At 40.6% G+C, this 17,675-nt stretch overlaps 1 protein-coding gene across 3 annotated transcripts in view; it reads left to right on the plus strand.

Moving 5' to 3' along the window:
* The first annotated feature begins 758 nt into the window (after nucleotides 1-758).
* Nucleotides 759-17,675, plus strand: part of LOC146614611 (discs large homolog 1-like protein) — a 116,114-nt gene continuing 99,197 nt past the window's right edge. For all 3 annotated transcript variants that reach the window (XM_085375378.1, XM_085375379.1, XM_085375381.1), the window contains exons 1-4: nucleotides 759-777; nucleotides 1,844-2,005; nucleotides 4,699-5,494; nucleotides 5,662-5,758. In XM_085375378.1, the coding sequence (XP_085231504.1) occupies nucleotides 759-777; nucleotides 1,844-2,005; nucleotides 4,699-5,494; nucleotides 5,662-5,758 (1,074 nt within the window). The remainder of the gene's footprint in view (nucleotides 778-1,843; nucleotides 2,006-4,698; nucleotides 5,495-5,661; nucleotides 5,759-17,675) is intronic.

Consider the following 17,675-nt stretch of genomic DNA (forward strand, 5'->3'; position numbering starts at 1 on the left):
TTGGACCCCCTTGTATTTTTCTTTGTATGCACCCATGTAAGCTCCATAAACAGACATAACTGAGTGACAAGAGCCAAAGACTAAGCTGGGAACAGGAGAGGAAAGCTTTCATAGATTTAATGTAGTTAGATCAGTATCTGTAAACCCAAGTCTGTCCTCGGCATTGAGTGGATTAGATGTGGATAGGCAACCCAGAATAGACCGGGCTTTTATCCACTCCATACAATATGGCTGTTTAACATGACAATACCTGCAAGACACAAGCTCCTTATGAAGAGCCCCTCCAACCTGCTTCATCTGTGGTTTTGAGTGTGTGTGTGCGTGCGTGTGTGTGTGTGCGTGTGTGTGTTCGTCTCGCAGGACCGTTCAACCGGTCGGACGGCGTTTTGAGTCAAGTCATCTGGGTGAAGAAATCGGTATTAGTTTAACCAAATGGTGACACAGGGAGCCTTGAAGTGAAAGAGGAACAGAGGGAGGGGAAAAACAATCACGCTATCATTATTACTCCGGGTTCTAAGTCCACGCGGTGATTGTCAGCGTTTGTTGACAGTGTCTGTGTCAGTTTTCTGACACTTTTTTCAACACTTCATTGAATTATATTTTCTCTTAACTACCGGACAGGTCGGTGGTGCCTGTTGTGGTGACAGTTTGGTGTCCTAGTTGGGTGAGCAGGCTGTCGCGGGACAGACGCTCACATCTGTGATAACAGAGTCGGATCGGTGTGAGCCAGGGGAGGAGGACTCGGCGTGCGTGCCACCATGCCTGTGCGACAGAAAGGTAAAGAAAATACTTGTTAGGAAAATGGACTTTCGGTCTGTAGTTACACGTCTATCTTATAATACTTCTGTGTTAATATTCTTATCGTATAACGCATTTTGTGACACCGAACGTATCACTTTTAATCACTCAAAAAGGTCGCGTTGATGTTGCGCTAGCTCCGCGAGGCGCTCTTATGCGTTAGCGCACGAAACTTGTGTGAAACACCTGCACTTTTAAACGAGGAACTATTCAGTGTACGTGTACACGACTTTTAGAAAATAGCTCCAGGGCTCTTACTGCATACTCGGACGCTGTTGTAAATTCGGCATACATAATATTTAGACAACAACACGTTTGCTGTTTTTTGCAGTGAAATGCAAAAAACAGCAAAGCTGCCCACAAATAGAGCTCTTCAATATAAAAGTGCTTGCAGATAGATGCATAGAAATTGAATTGCCACCCTTTTAATTCATTTTGGCTTTACGTATTGTCATGCAAGTGTAAAGTTAATGTACGCACTGACACATTTAGTCGAAGTTTGACGTTGATCGTCACTGCTTCCGGTTTAATCAGCTGTTCAGAGACTGGAATTTGCAGCCTGCACCTTCCCTTGCACCATAAACTCTACTACCCTTCTGCATGAGGACATCGGGGCGATATAAAGGATGGCAGTAAAATGTTATAGTTTATCTTTAATCCATAAAATGTGCAAATACACGGGTTATGAAGTCTTAATTACCATTTTAATTAAGAAGGCTTTCACTGATCATTACAAACCCTAATAGAAGTTGTGATCTAGTAGCCTGGAAGGAAAACACAGAGTCATCTACTTTTTTTCTTTTCTTTTTTCCCCAAACCACCCTTTTTTCCCCAAAGTGTCTTCATTCATGAAAAAAATGAATGAAGACACTTTATTTTTCAGACAGACATGCAGAAATTCTCGATTTTAACCGTAGTTATCTGCAATTAAAAGCTTTTAACATCGAGCGTCTCCTTGCTCTGCTTAAGAGCAGCTGGATATTGTGTTTTCCAGAAGAGATAAAAACCATGTTTTTTTCTATTTATTTATTTATGTTTTCTTTAGACGCCCAGCGTGCCCTGGAGCTGCTCCAGCAGTATCGAGCCAAGCTAGACCAGAGACAGCAAAAGGCCAAACAGGGACCTGTGGAGGAAGACCACCAGCTGCAGCAGTCTTTGGACAAAGTCATCAACGTCTTTCAAAGTCAGCTCTTCAGTGCACTTCTTGGTAAGAAAATTTGCTTTGGTCAGCTTTGATCAGATTTCCTGGATTTTGACAATTTAGGCAAACTTCTTTTATATTGACTTTTTTGGAAATTAAGCTGTGCTTGAAGTGCTTTCTGTCAGGCATTACGTGTATTTTATGTTTAATTTGCTATCAGTTTAACGCATACATCTGCATAACTTCTTGCACTTTATCTTAACACATCACAACATTTTTGCACTTCTGGTGTCTAACCATTCATCTTACGTGCAGATTAGTCCACATGCAATTATTTTATAACATTTTACATCATTTTTACAAAAGTAGAGACAGTGGTTTTGCCATTTGTGAATTACATTATGTTAGTTCATTGACTAATAAAACAGAAAGTTTCAGCAAAGGTAAATATCAGTTTTATCGATCTTAAAGATTTGAGCCTTTCGTTGGATTCTTCACTTCCTCTTCGCAATAATGCAATAATCTCAATGTTGTGCATGGATTTTGTTCATTTATCAAGATTCGTGTCTTACAGATACCAGATACCACACTACAAGCATCGTCATGCTGTGTTTGGGATTGACAGGGACTGACTAGATTTCCAACATTAGGTTTGCAGAAAATAGGCTGAATTCATGAACTGTTTCATTTCTGTGGGGCTGATATAGTTTTTACAAGATGTTTGAGCTGTGCTGTCACTGGATCCCTAACCAGAAAATGTAGAGCAGAACGTAGGGTGTCACAGAAAGCAAGCACCCACCTTTAAAATCTAAATCTATGTACAAATTCCTCTAACAAAGTGACAGTCTAACCAGCAAAGTTTCCTTTGATTAACTGTTGCTTAATCACACGAGAATCCTCATGGTAATGTTAATGGTGACAAACTGGTTTTCACTCCCAGGCCCCACCTGCTTTCTACCCCGCCCACACCTGTAGCTATTACAGCAGCGCACCTTCTCACGTTTATTGTGCCAGCGTTTGTGTGCTTGTTTATGCTGTTCACTCAGTTCCTCTTTTGAAGCTTGACTTTTTACTTTAACCAAATTGGATCTGATGGGTTGCGAAATAATGCTTCCCCTGTTTTGTTGCTTGATATTCTTATTGATCCTTCTTTCTGGTAAAGATTAGAGAAGACTTTGTGTATGGGTTTGCGTTCCTGCTGCTTGCACTGGATTATTCCACTATTTACATTTCACTGTCCTTTTTTATTCCCCCTTATCATCTGTGTTATAGCCACCAAACTCATTTGAGATGTGCTTACAGGATGATATATGATTTAGTGCAGAACTATTTGTCAGCTGTACTGTGGATTAGGGGAAGCGAACCATTGCTAGTAATATTATGTCGCCACTAGAGGTCCTCAGAGTATTAGCTATGTTTCATTAGGTAACGCATTCTCTACTGGTGTACTCTGAGATATGGAGCCTCTTTGTGACCATCTCGGTTTTGCTTGCATCTGAATAATTTAGCATATACTATAAAGTAATAGTTAAGCTCTGCTGGAGCAGCTTTTTTTTTAACATCTCAGCCTCTGTCCAGCTCACAGTGGGGACTCCCTTAACAAATTTAACCAATCCTGGGACAGTTGCAGATAGTTGTTTTCAGAACATAGGGGCTACATTTAAATAGGGCATTCATTTGTTAGCTGCCAACCTGCAGTTGACTTAACAGTCACGGCAACATGACTTTTAAGGGAACAACTGACTGTAAATAAGAGGCAAGCATTTCCCCATATCTGCACCTTTATTTACGGCCACTCAGTAACTAAACCTGTCGTACTGTATAACAGGCTCTCTTACACCCACCGGTACCAAATCCCGACACACTGGAATACAAAGCAGGCAAATCAGGTCATTCTACGGGTGGAGTAAACTTATCAAATCTCATCTGATAAAATTCACTGCAAACAAGTTAGAGAGCCACACACAGAAAACAAAAAAAGCTGGACTGTATACCCGTCAAGATTGCCAGGTTCTTAACAAATAAGTATTTATTGGCCTTTTTGGTTAAAACTGGTTAATTAGTGGTGATGCTTCGACACTTAGTGATGTCTGTTCTCCCCAAGCACATCTAGCTGTCATGGTGGCCTTTCCACCATATTCAGTAGTTACTTTAAATGCAGACATATACCTAATAAATACTTAGGTAGATGTCTAATTACACTACCTTTGAGGTGCAAGTCCTGAAGATCATTCATATTTTATGCTTTTTTGGTGTGTTTTTCTATCCATCTATGTTTTTCCGGCATTGGCATTGTGCTTGGTATTAGCTGGTGGATCAAAATCTGACAGTACTTTTCTGTGTTCATAATTTCATCGGTTTTTGACAAGATCCCCAACGCCACCGCCTTCACCCCGTCCAGCCTACAGATGGCTGTAGGCTCTTACTATTGCACCTCTCTCCTGAGAGAATGGCTGGATTCTTCATTCTTCAGTGAACAGTTGATGGATCAACTGAGGGAAACTCTGGCTCTTATGAAGCAAAATATAATGAAATGTGGGGTGGCCCCAGACTTTTGCACAATATGATTTTTAAAGGTTAACTGATTATAAATTACACCATGGATTTATTTTTATTAATGATCAACTAATCTGTCTTTTGGTGAATAAATTAATGTATCAATTAAACACTCACTGTTTGCACTCAGTGATTTGCCCACTTCTGTAGGGTTTAGTTAATCACTACACCCGTTCACATTGTTACTTTCCTCCTTTTTCCAGATATCCAGGAGTACTATGAGTTTACCGTCCTTGCAGACAGTAAGTGCTCTGCGGACAGTCCCAAGAACCTTGCTGCCTCCTGCTGGCTGCCAGCAGAACCCTCAGCCCAGCCACTGTCCTCCACAGGTCCCTTGACCTCCAGCATTTCTGATGGACAATCCCAACCCAAACCACTCGTCTCCAAACCCAGGTCATTCAAGTATCCTGCGCCTCCAGTACCATCAGCAACACCAGCAACAAAGCCATCTTCGCCTACAACACAGTCCAGCACACCTGAGTTGCAGCTGGCCAAAGTGAAGTACCGTGCTCCTCTTCCTCCTGCTCAACCGGGGGGCTCCAAATCATTTGAAGCGGAGACTTCTAAACCCAGTGTCACAGTTAGTAATGCAGAAACCTCGACCGGCTCCACAAATACATCTCCTGGAGTGTCGCTAAATGGAACAAAGCTCACTGCCACCAGCTCTGGCGTTTCTTCAGAAAGCTCCACCAGCCCACAAAGCATTCCTGCTTCTTCTGACCTGGTGACAGTCTCAGCCCTCGTCTCGAGCACCATTCAAGGCCTTGTGTCTCCAACTGCTCCGGACAAACCTGCCCGCACCAGGATCCCTTCCAGCACAAGCCCAGGTCCCAACAAAGTCACAGATTCTGTCCCTACTGCTCCTCTGACCAGCAAGGACTCAGGATTCAGCAAAGTCACTCCCATTCCAAGTCCGACTAGTCCAAGCCAGGGAAAATTCACCTTCAGCGGACGCAGGTCCACAAGTCCTCCTGGACAGCTGAACAAAGGACCTTATGCGTGAGTGCAGTCTCTGGTAATATGAATGTGCATTGATTGCTAGTGTAATATCTTTATATAGTACTTCAACATGCTATTAGGAATTTAGATATAGAACAGAACACTAATGGACACATATTTGGAGTTCACCTATTTGCACCCTCCCTTGATCTCTTTTCTCCAACCAGCCCAACCAGTCCTGGACCAGGACAGGGCCCTTCCACTAGCCCAACCCATGGTCCAGCCCTCTCCAGGCCACCCACGAGCCCAGTGACCCACAACAAGGTAAGACATCTCTTTATGTTTTGTTGTAAGGACCACAGGAAAGCTGCAGCAAATCTGTCTGTAGCTGACAGAAAATGAGATAGAGGTTGTGTCACGAGTCTGTAGCTGCAGACTCTTGGAATTTGCAGTGTGAACCCAGATGCAGATAAACAGAAGCAAGAAAACGAAATCTTAAAGGCAGGAACAAAACAAAGGCAAAAGGAGACCATAAACACTAAGGAAACTGTGAGGAAACTAAACTAAGAATACTTAGAACGAGACTAGCAAAACTGAACACACTGAACACAGGATGTGAGACTATCAAAATAAAACAGGAAACACGTTTTAATTGATTATGTTGTGATTGTTAAACTATTGACTTTGAAAATGACATTTTCAGAAGCTGTTAGAAAGGTTCCTGAGAAGTGTTTATGAGAGACACCACGTCTGCTCTTGAATCAGTGTGTCGAAAGGCTTGTGGTGGCTGCAGCAGGCAGAATAAGATAGACAGGTTGTTTATACAGATTCATGCATTGCATAATATGACAAAGGGAAACAGGTTAAGTAACGTTTTAATAATCTGGACAGTCAGCAGAATGAGGTCAGAGGGTTAACCCTAACCCTTGGGTAAACAGGGATTGATGGTTTCCTTTAGTTTGAGCTTTTTGACCGCAGGCTTGTTGCTGATGACTGAACATAGAGCATCATTAGAGTAATGTCATTGTGCTTTTTTCAGTGTGTCTGTTTACTAAAGTTCTGCTCTTTACATGATGATTGAATTTGTGGAGTTGGAAGCATCAAGTTTTCATTTTTGATCACAAAAATGGGTCAATTTTCAAAATGTTAAGTAAAGCCCAGCCAATATGGAAACTGAGCAATTATTTTTTTGTTCAGAGCGTACCGAGCCTCATCTATCACGCAGTATCTTGCCCAAGCACACTTCATGGATTGGAGAAGAATTAAAACTTTTTGATTAGTGGATTATTCAATATGGAGCACACTTTTGTTTCCTTTTGTTTATTTTTCTGTGTTTTTTAAAAATTATTTTGTGGGCCATTTTTCATTTGTTCTAACGGGAACGAAAAAGTGAAAATGACACAGAAAATAGTTCAGGATTGACTCAAACCCGGGTCACCTGTTCAACCACGTTAGCTGTACCTGTGCCCTCATCTCCTCTGATTATTCTATAGCACATGCAGAAGTTTGTGCAGCTCAGGTTGATGGAAATAATGATATGTTGCTATGCTCATATATACTTTTCCTGTAATGTCACACCCACCTGGGACAAAACACAGACTTTCTTCTAGTCAAAATGCTGCATAGCTAACATGTACCACTACAAGCCACTCGCTTTGTTTAGAACTGCTATACAGCTGAAAGTGTAGCAATGCATGTAAACACTCTTCATCTAATTCTTGTTGTAGTGGCCAAAATTGCACCATCCTTTTCCACAGCAGCCCACATTACACTTGGTAGGTCCTTTAAACTATTCAAAATGTTACTGCCTTGCCATCATGACCTTGTCTAACTTTAGCCAGCTAATAAGAACTCACTTTTGTTTGGATAGTGAAGAATGTTTCGTTTTGTTTTTTTCACCCCAAAGCTATTAATAATGATTCTGGTTATCACAGCCCAGTGCAGACAGACTGACCACTTTCTGTTGGCAACGGAGAGCATCAGGAAAAAACAACAATGAGTGCAAGCACAGGAATAGGACAAAAAAGTAGAGCAGATACAAATGCACATGTGAACTCGAAGACATGTTGCACATGTTCATGCTCTGCTGCAGATGTGAGTGTTAGACATGGATTTGCTTACTCCAACTTTCCCTTCTCTCTCAGCGCCACAGGTAGTGTATAGTATTTGCTCTATATTACAGCATTTACTGTATATTGTACACATACAGTATATTACAGTGCCAGCTGTAGTAATGTTGTGTATCAAGGAAAAGCAAAAGAGTCAAATCGCAGCTCTGCGTGTAGCTTTGGGCTACATATGGAGCTTTAACTTCACCCACAGTCAAAAAGTTGAAAGTAGAGCATCCATTGCTATACCGCTGTTACTGTTCACTCAAGCCCCCCCACTTCTGCCAAACAGAGACCTGACCTGATAAAAAAAAGCAGAGAGTGGTGTGAGTGTGTGTGAATCTGTTTGTGTATGCGCTTATGTCTGTGCATACACGTCTGTCAGTGTGAGTGTTTGCCTGTGCATCCATGTGTGTGCGCTTCTGCGGCTGTCTCCAGACGTTTGCCGCTTTTTTTTGTGTGTGTTTGCGTGTGTATGTGTGCTGAGTGTTCTGCATGCGTGCCGATATATATTCTGAGCCATGCACTCTTCGAGTTCAAAATGTGGCTACCAGCTGCCATAAAACGAAGAAAGCAGCTGGAAACCAAGAGGGCGGGTCGAGGTGCATCGGGACAGACTCGCCATGTTTCTGATTCGGCCTCTGTTTTAGGAGAGAAGTCCTATCTGGCTGCTCTGATGAAAGGACAGGTGGAGAGGACACAAGAAAGGGAGGAGAGAGAAACTGAACGATGAAAGGAAAGGAGGAGACAGAGACAGACAGACGGGAAAAACATGCCACCAAAAGCAGCAAACATCTGATTGGTGGAACAGGAAAGTTGGAGCCACGAGATGTTTTGGTGAAAGTTTGCCAGTCGAACTGGTGAGGATGGATTGCATCTGTATCCTCACTACCAAGGTGAGACACGGGAACAGAGCAGGCTACTGTAGAAAGTGGCGGAGAAGACAAATCAGGGCACAGGAGTACAGGGTGTGTCAGTGTGGTCATTAAGACAGTGAAAAAAATTTAAATAGCTAAAGTTTTATAATTTTGTGATCGGTGTATTTATTCAGTCATTACAGCAATGCCTTAATTTTTAATGTCAAACTCATTCTGAATGAATCATTGATGGGAAACTTAGCCATATCAAATTGGGGACACGGTTGCTTCATGTACAGTTGACTTGCTTTAGTTTGTGAATAAACAGGTTATAAGAGTAGTAGGCTGTGCTTTTGTGAAGCGATTCTAATGGGAATGCTGATCTGATGTACAGTTATTGGTCTGACATCATGTGACACCCAGAGAGACAGCAAACTAGGTTGATAGGACAGACACTTCAAAAGAGCGACTGCCTGGCTGTGAAGGTATGCGACTGGTGCAGTGGTTGACTGAATGACTGACTGCTCTTGAGGCAGAAGAGAGAACTTGGCTAAAAAAAAACTAGGCTGGCAAAATTAAACACATGCATTATGCACATATGTTCATGCTCAGAAATGCATGACCCATTTATAAGGAGTTGAATCAGTGTGAGCTGGGACAGATTTAAAGCCTGCATGTTGCAGCAGGCAAAAAGGTGACAAAGATATTTGTGTGTGGACTTGAGAAAAAAAGTTCAAGTTTTGTATACTGCAAAAAAATCGACAATCTTAAAATTTTTGCATTTCTCAAATAAGTACTAAAAGTACCCTATCATGGAGCACACTACCTACTGTCATGGTTTGTTGTGTGGCAGGCAGGATGTAGGACCCAAACACAGGGCTCATACATGGAGAGGAAACTCAAAATGGCAGTTTTATTGCAGGAACAACTCTTACACTAATACAGAAAACAAAAACAAAAATAAGAAACTAGAAACATGAAACTCAAACCAAAAACACTAAGAAACTAGGGAACTAAACTGGGAACAGAGAACTGGCAAATACCAGTAGCATGGAGAGAACAAACACAGCACATGGGGGTGGTGATGGAAGGAAAACATAGGGCTTAAATACACAAGGGAGTAATGAGAGAATGGGAAACGGGAGGGAAACACAGCTGTGAGGAATAAGGCATAATGAGGCAAGGGGAAGCAAAACCAGGTACTCTGACATAGGACATGGGACTGTCAAGTTAAAACAGGACACATGAGACAATCCAGCCCGTTCTCACTCCTGAGGCGTAATATACGGACGATTTGTCACGTCCCAAGGTGTTCCTGAGGAACACGAAAGGTGACATTCCACGCTCCTATGCTACGCGCCGGGTTATGGATGAAATCCAGTAGAATGACGCTCTCGTGGTAATACATGTTCCAGCCATGTATTCCAGCCCTAACCCTACCCTTATCCCTAACCTTAACCAGCACTTTAATGACATTAGATATTGTTTTCCAAAGCGATTTAAGTAAAACAAATGCACATGTCTAGATTCATTCCAAATAGTTCTCATGTTTCCTAATTTTTCTGATCTGTGCATGTGCATGCACCCGGAAGTTTAATATATCGACGATTTGTCACCTAGTGTAAAATGTTATGCTTTGGGAGTGAGAACGTGTTGGAGAATCAGAAGGAAGCAGACTAGACACTGAGACATAGAGACACGACTGGATGCCATCCAGTCATCCACCCATTCACACACACATTCACACACTGGTGATGGCAAGCTACATTGTAGCCACAGCTGCCCTGGGGCGCACTGACAGAGGCGATATTAACATGTATTTTGTAGGATTTTGACAGAGCACTGTCTGAAATCCAACACTATGAGTTGTACATTTTCCTGAAATGATGCAGGGTTTGACTGCAGTTATTGTGCTACCTGCTGTTTTTTGGGGACATTTGATTCTTGAACCTCTGTATATAATACCAAATTCTTATACATAACACATACATTTGAAAAAAGATATAAAAACTAAGCCATATCAGAACACATATAACTTGCCTAAAATAGATATGCATCTTCCAGCTAGCAACTAGCCTCTTCTTTTGCCACTATGTAGCTAAGATTGTAACAACTGAGCTATTAAAACTCAGTTTTTGACTTTTATGAATACACCATAGGGGTACTGTGGTACTTGCCTTTATGCACCCAAAGTCACGAGTGAAGGTGCACAATTTGAGACACAGAGAAGGAGCTAATGTAAATATATAAAACATTAACTCTCTGTTTGTTTATTTCTTTAGTTTAGTGACCAAACTGGGACATCTTAGACCCTTGAAGGGTCTTATCTGTATCTGATATTATAACGTTATCATGTTCCATGGCAATTACCTAACAAATGGCTAATTTTTTTTTAGCATTTTTACACATATAACATGTTATACAAGTATTATATTGTTTTTAATTACTCACCTAAAGTGTTTCATTTATATCCATGGATGCCTAGCAACTTCAGAGCAGTGGGATAAAAATGACCAATTTTAGACCTTCCACCCATATTTTTTTATTTTCTCAGACAGTTTAAGTATATCAGTCTGCCAATAGTACGGACAGGCAAAACACTACTGTAGCATGGAAATGTACCAGTAGAATTAATTAGTAATGAATGCGTGAGAGAGATCCTGTCAGTACAGTGTAATTATGTCCTCAACTTTCTCCTGATTTTGCTCACTTTTTTTAGACTCCAAACATTACTCCAACTACTTAGCTGTCTCTCCTGTGTCTTATTTTCAGCACAAAAACTGGGCATACATGTAGCTGAAGATGAACTGTATTAATTACAGAAGATGTTCTTTCCCCTCAGTAATTTCAAAGTAATAGACACCCCACAAAAAAGTAAAAACCATCATAAAACCTACAATAAAGTTTCAAATCAATGTCTCCCTGCCAGTCTCACAGCTTGTCCTAGAGCTTCTTAAACTAAAAACAACATCTTGAACAGAGTGAAAATAATTTTGATCATAAGTTTGGAAGATGGCTTCTGGCTTATGAAAATAGTCTTCATTATGGGCGTGTAGAGGGATTTGGCCTTGACAGTTACACCTAATATATTGTGGTCTGGGCGTTTGGTGGTTTGAACCTTACTGTCTATGTAAAAGGTAAACATGCTGACTACTCTGTCGTCCTGCCACCTTAGCTAGAAATACTATGTGTCTGCCAGATCCTGAGCTTATTTATATGAAATTAACTCTTAGGAGCGTGATCTTCTGTCTGTATGCACAGAATCAAATCCAAGGGTTTATGATTAACTTTAGCAGAACTGTCAGTTCTACCAAAAACTTCCAAATACAGCCTGATTCCAAGATCATTCATCACAAAGGAATCTGGAGAATAATAGGAAGTAGCAGTGAAAAGCTCACTGGCAGTCATCGCGAAAGCTTGATTGCAATTCTTGCTGCCAAGTGTGACAAAACCACTTCTTAGGTTTAGGGTGTAATTACTTTTGCATATTGGGCCAGATACATTTTTTCTCTTTATAAATTAAATGAAAAACTGCATTTTATATTATTTGGGTTATCTTTGCCTAGTCTTCAGAGTCACGCAGTCTGGGTATTTAACTGTGTATGAATACTCTCCTCTCTAGCTTGCCCAATCCTCTTTTGCTCTCTGATATATCCAGTCTTAAATCCCACTCTGGTTTTATTAGTGACTGATTATTGTTTGGTCTGACTGAGTGCCTTCTGTGCACCAAGAGAGCAAGAGTCTCTCCTAAGAGGCTTACCTTAGGCTGCTAATAGACTTTAAAGAGGTGGAACTATTTTAGGATGGACAAAGAGGAGGATAGAGAGAAAAAAATGATGAGATACACAAAGACCTTGGAAAGAAAGCCAGAAAAGACCATGGCTGCATGAACACTTCATGCAGTCATTGCATGCCTAGTTTTTCAGGGGTACTTTACTTGCAATTGCCAGGAAAAGGCCATGATAAATCCTTTCTGTAGTCCTACCATCTGAACAGCTGTCCAGCTGGCATCGTGATGTAACTGTGAGGAGGGCTCAAACATCAGACGGAGTAATCAGCAGAGAAGCCATGTGAGGAGAGACGAGCAAGAGAGAACTTTGTAAGCAGCTGTAGGACAGTTGAGTCCAGTGACATGCATCTGCAGTAGAACGAATATAGCGACTCAGGACCGCTGTTACAGTTTGGTGAAACGTCGTCTTGGCTCTGTATGGCCCACACCTGTAGAGAATTGGACTATGTCTCTGGACTGGCCTGCCTGTAGGACAGCCGATACTACTGGGCCACCACGTGGGCTAATTGTGAAAATGGAGCACTGCCACTCTGCGGTTTCAATCAATGTAATGTATATTATATTATTTCAATTACACTTTATGACTTTGCAGTTCACATAGAAGAAACAGATTTGTACTGTAGTTGAGTAGCAGAGGCAAATAAGGTGTAACTTACTTTAGTAATAAATAACCAGCTGTCCATTACCTCTGTATGTGTTGTGTGTTATTGCATGCACAATTTAGGTACGCTTAAGGATTATATGACATTAAACTCAGGTGTGGAATTACATGTTTACCTATAATTAAATGTCCTCTGTTTATTCTGCAAATGCATTTTAACACAAGAATGCAATATAGTAGGACTATTTTTATTATTGCAGCCTAGTTTTTCACAGTATTTAGCTCATTTTTAACCATATCTTAGGTAAAGTGTAGGTTAACACACCTATGTATGCAAGGCTTAAAAACTATCTTGGAATTAGTTCCACAGAAGTATATCAGCGGTACTAGGAGGTACAGGAACTGGCTGAAAACCAAGAGGAGCTCAGTAATTAAGAAGAATTAGTACAGGGTCAGAGGTTACAGCTTTAACATTACTTAGCTGCATTCTAATGCTAAATCATGAATGCTAACCACTAAACTAAATTCTTCTAAAGTACTTAGGAACACTCTATATACTTATATGCATCAGTATTGGCCACAGTGGATCGAATGCTGCAGTGTAGTCAATGAAAGTGATCCAGTGCTAGCTAACTGGAAATAATTGCCAACCCAAATCCATCCAAAATTTCTTGAATAGGAGCTGTTCATGGGTGTGAAGCTCCCTTGACGACGCTGAAACATGACCACAGTGTTCATTTATATTTTAGAGATGCTTTGTTTCACGTTATAAGAAAGTTGTTTTGTAGGAACACTTGAATTCTGCAGTGAAGCAAATACTATAAATGCAAAGGGTGCAGAAGAAATAAGATTTAAAAATTACAGTTGAGTGTCTTAAAGACACAGAAACTTTGACAAGTTTACATCCCTGACTTTTGCATTAGCCTACTCCGGTTATATGATAGATTATTTTTTTTCTTTCTTAGTACCTTCAGTCAGCCAGTGATATCTAATAATGCATTGGTTAAATGTATATTTTTTAATATTACAATTTAATAGCTGATTATTTAAATAATTTGCATGAATTTCAGAGTATTTTATATCTTAAAGTTATGTCCTGTACATTTTTATTCCAGCATAATCTGTCAGTGTTGTGATATTAGGAATGTTTGGCTTTGCCAGTCTGTGACTGGTAACTGTGGAGGAAAATCTGTGACAGTCAGCGCTCACTGGTTTTCGCTGGTCTTCGGCTGTTTCTTGTAAAGCTTCGGGGTGTGTTTTTGGCTCATTATCCTGCTGCAGTGTTAACCTTTTTTTGGATTCAGGTCACTTGTCTAATTCCAAAGAAGGCTAAACACCTCCAAACTGAAATAACCCTGTTACCTCTGCAATTGTTGCTTTGAACCTTTGTGATTTTAATCACTCAGACCTTCTTCTCTTACTATTTTAAATCTACGGGTCCATGTGTGGCTCTATATTGATGTCCTTGTACACTGAAATTGTCACGAATAACTAAAAAGTAGTGCCTTAAGATCAACTACTAATCTGCAGTGTCTGCGACTCTTTGTAGATGCTTTTACAAGGTAGTGTAATCTGACCTTATCCAACTCTAAGCAGGTAACTTTTAAGGAATTGTTTAGAGACCTCTCCTTCTTTAGACAAGCAAACTCTGAAGCAACTTTTTTTGTGCGTCAGTGAACAAAGTTCAGTGTATTGATCCTCTCTTTTTGCTGTTCCTGGTTGTTTTTGCATATTAATGATTCAATAATCAAAAAGGTTCTGAAGTCCCATGCACTGCCCTTCAGTCTCATCTTGATTTGACATTGTTTAGAACAACGTTTGGATTTCTGATATTTTCACTTTCTGCTAAAAGGTGGTGGACAATAACTCCAAGTTGATTTAATTAAAGAAACCTCTGATAATCAGAATTATTTGAATGCTGCTTCAGACAGTCACAATTAAGGAAACGTGGCCTTTTGTTTAAATGAATTCTTTGCTTTTAATGTAGTTCCTGCTTAGTGCAGAGCGGTGATTGAAGCAGACTTCAGTGGACATGTAGGTGAAGGGAACAGGGGTGAGATGGAGTTGGGTAGCTATGGTATAAAGGATGGCAGTGGATTTTGTGAAAAGGATAGAAATGGTTGTGGTGAACACATATTTCAGGAAGAGAGAGGAAAGTTCATTGATGCATAAGAGTGAAGGAATCTGCTCCAATCTAAAAGCGATATGAGACTGCAAGTCTGGGTCAGGGGAGGCAGCACTGGATGGTAGCCAATGAACTTAGAGGCAAGGATTAAATAGTGTAAGTTGAAAAATGTTCAGGGAACAGTTGAGACAAAATCTGGTCGGTAAGGGAGAGATCTCTTGGATAGTACAGCTAACGTGGTGAGGGAAGCTGCCTAGAGGATATTTGGTATAACCTCTGGTTAAAGGAAAAAGACACGAAGACTTGGTGGTTCAAACGAAGAGGTTGACAAAGGAAAAGTGAGATACTCTGGGAGGTAGACAGGAATACTGGGAGGACAGGACAAGAGAGAGGTGACAAAGGCAAAGGCTTATAGTTACATTTTATGTGAGGCTGAAGGAAGAGAGTCCAAGCTGGAAAGAGCAGGTTAGGGTGATTAAGGATAGAGGTGGAAATGAACTAATGAGTGAAGGAAGTGTGCTTGGAAAGTGGAGGGAGTACTTTGAGGAGCTCATGTATGTAGAAAATGAGAGCGAGAGGAAGGATGGAGAACAGCTAGTGAATCAGGAAGTCCAAAGGATTCTTTAGGAGGAAATGAGGGCAGCTATGATGGAGGATGAAGAGTGTAAAGGCGATTGCCCCTGGATGACCTATCTGTGGTGCTATGGAGATATCAAGGAAAGTGGGCGGTGGACCTTTTAACCAGACTGAGTCTTCCACAGCCAGGAGAGTGAGAGGATTCCTGACGAATGGGAAAGACGTGGCTGGGCAGAACTTGAATATAACATCATTTTAAATAAATAACAGGGGCATAAATGATAAACTAAAATCTTAATTGTGACGAGGAAAAATTTTCAGGTGTTACAGGAGAACACAAACAAACTGGAAAACCAAATTCTTTGGTCAGTTCCAAAGAAATAAAATGACTAAATAGCTAAAACATTTCCACAATCCCAAATTCTTCAACAGTGTCCTCATCTTTTGAGCCTTGTGCTGTGTCCTCAATTGGACCAAGCATGCGGAATATGGACGCAGACAAGAGAAAAGATCACAGAGAAGATTCACGTAAAGGATGCAGTAAAGGAGAACATGCAGAGTGATGACAGAAGAGGATGGTAGAGATAGGGTGAAATTCAGATGATCAACTGTGGCGATGCCTGAGAAGAAGAAGGAAGAACATTTGTCATGTCAGAAATTTCACTTGTTTTTTCCCCACATTTACATGAATAGATGACAGATGTGTTAAAAACTAAATATAAATATATAAGGAACAATAACCAAGTACTGCAGTGCCTGTGTTTTGCCACATTGTGGCACTGTCTGTCTAACAAATTCAGTGACATGAGTGGGTTTCACATTGTTTCTCTGCAGTGACTTAAAACATCCACGTTTGCTATTTAAACACACAGTCAGCTGACATGTCCCTTGGCATTATTTATTATAAAATATTCAGCAGATAACAGCAGATGTCCTATAATTCATTTCTGCCTCATGTTTATTTTGCTACTGCTACAAGGTTTCAGCAGGAGTCTTATGCCCTCACTCAGCTTTTAGAGGAAACAATGAGCTCTATTTTAAAGGGAATTCACTCATGTGTAAACTGAATATACAGCTGGTAAAAGGTGATCATGTGACCATATTTAAAATCTTGATGTATGGTGCCTTTTTAAATTGGTTGGCTTGTAGAATGGAGAATCCACAGCGATTGGCTGGAAGGGGGTGTATGAGGTTATTACACACACACATCCGCACAGCGTAGTTATTTCTGTGCTGGCTGACCTACTAATGTTAACATGTAGTGCATGCCTGCTAGGCTCATGAGGTAGCATCCTCTCTCTCTCTCTCTTGCTTTTTCCCATTTGTCATTTATTCCTTTTTCTTCACTCCCTTCATCCTCCTTTCTTTCTTTCTTTCTTTCTTTCTTTCTTTCTTTCTTTCTTTCTTTCTTTCTTTCTTTCTTTCTTTTTTGTGTTCTGCTGTTATTTTATTTCTGTGTTTCAGGAAATTTGGTCTGTGATCCGATGTGAGCTTTACTCTCCCAGTACATTCTGTGAGCCATATGATCTAGAACCCCTTAGGTCATCCCAGATGTATGCATGTTTGTGTGTGTGGTTGCACACAGATCAGCAGGAGCTCCATCTGCTCTTTGCCAAACACAGAGGGATTCACTGTATCGCTGGTCTCCGTGCGAGGTTATCACAAAAACCAAGGCTATTTGAAGACAGGCACTTCAGCCTGTGCTGACTTCTGGAGAAATCCAGTCTCAGGTTTCTGGACTGAAAGAGAGACGTGAAAGACGTTAGTGTATGAATCCAGAATAACTTAGTAGTAGTATATGGCCAATCTCTCTCTCATCCAGTGATGTCCCACAGTCCTGACTCACTCTAAATCTAGTTAATGAGAAATTTACATTTTCTGCTCTGCACACTACTGAAAAAATATCACCGTAACACAGTAAATATTGGAAAGGAAAAGAAGGGCATTTGGGGTATATTCAGGATATACAGCTATAAAAACAGCAGTCTGGTTCACTACAAAAAAAATGCAAATTTTCCCAGACTAGGATAAATTAGGAGGTTTTGAAATGTGTCAATAATCACATGGTTTATAGAATGACATCCAGGAAATATAGCTTTTAAAAATCTCACAGTGGATCCAAAACACAGTGTTTCTCCCATGAAACGCTTAAAATAACCTCTTGTGTCATTGCATTATTTACAG

The sequence above is a fragment of the Diplotaxodon limnothrissa genome, linkage group LG17, assembly GCF_057381915.1.
Source record: "Diplotaxodon limnothrissa isolate DT_005_m linkage group LG17, D_limnothrissa_male_GT1.1, whole genome shotgun sequence".
In the NCBI taxonomy this organism is placed as follows: Eukaryota; Metazoa; Chordata; class Actinopteri; order Cichliformes; family Cichlidae; genus Diplotaxodon; species Diplotaxodon limnothrissa.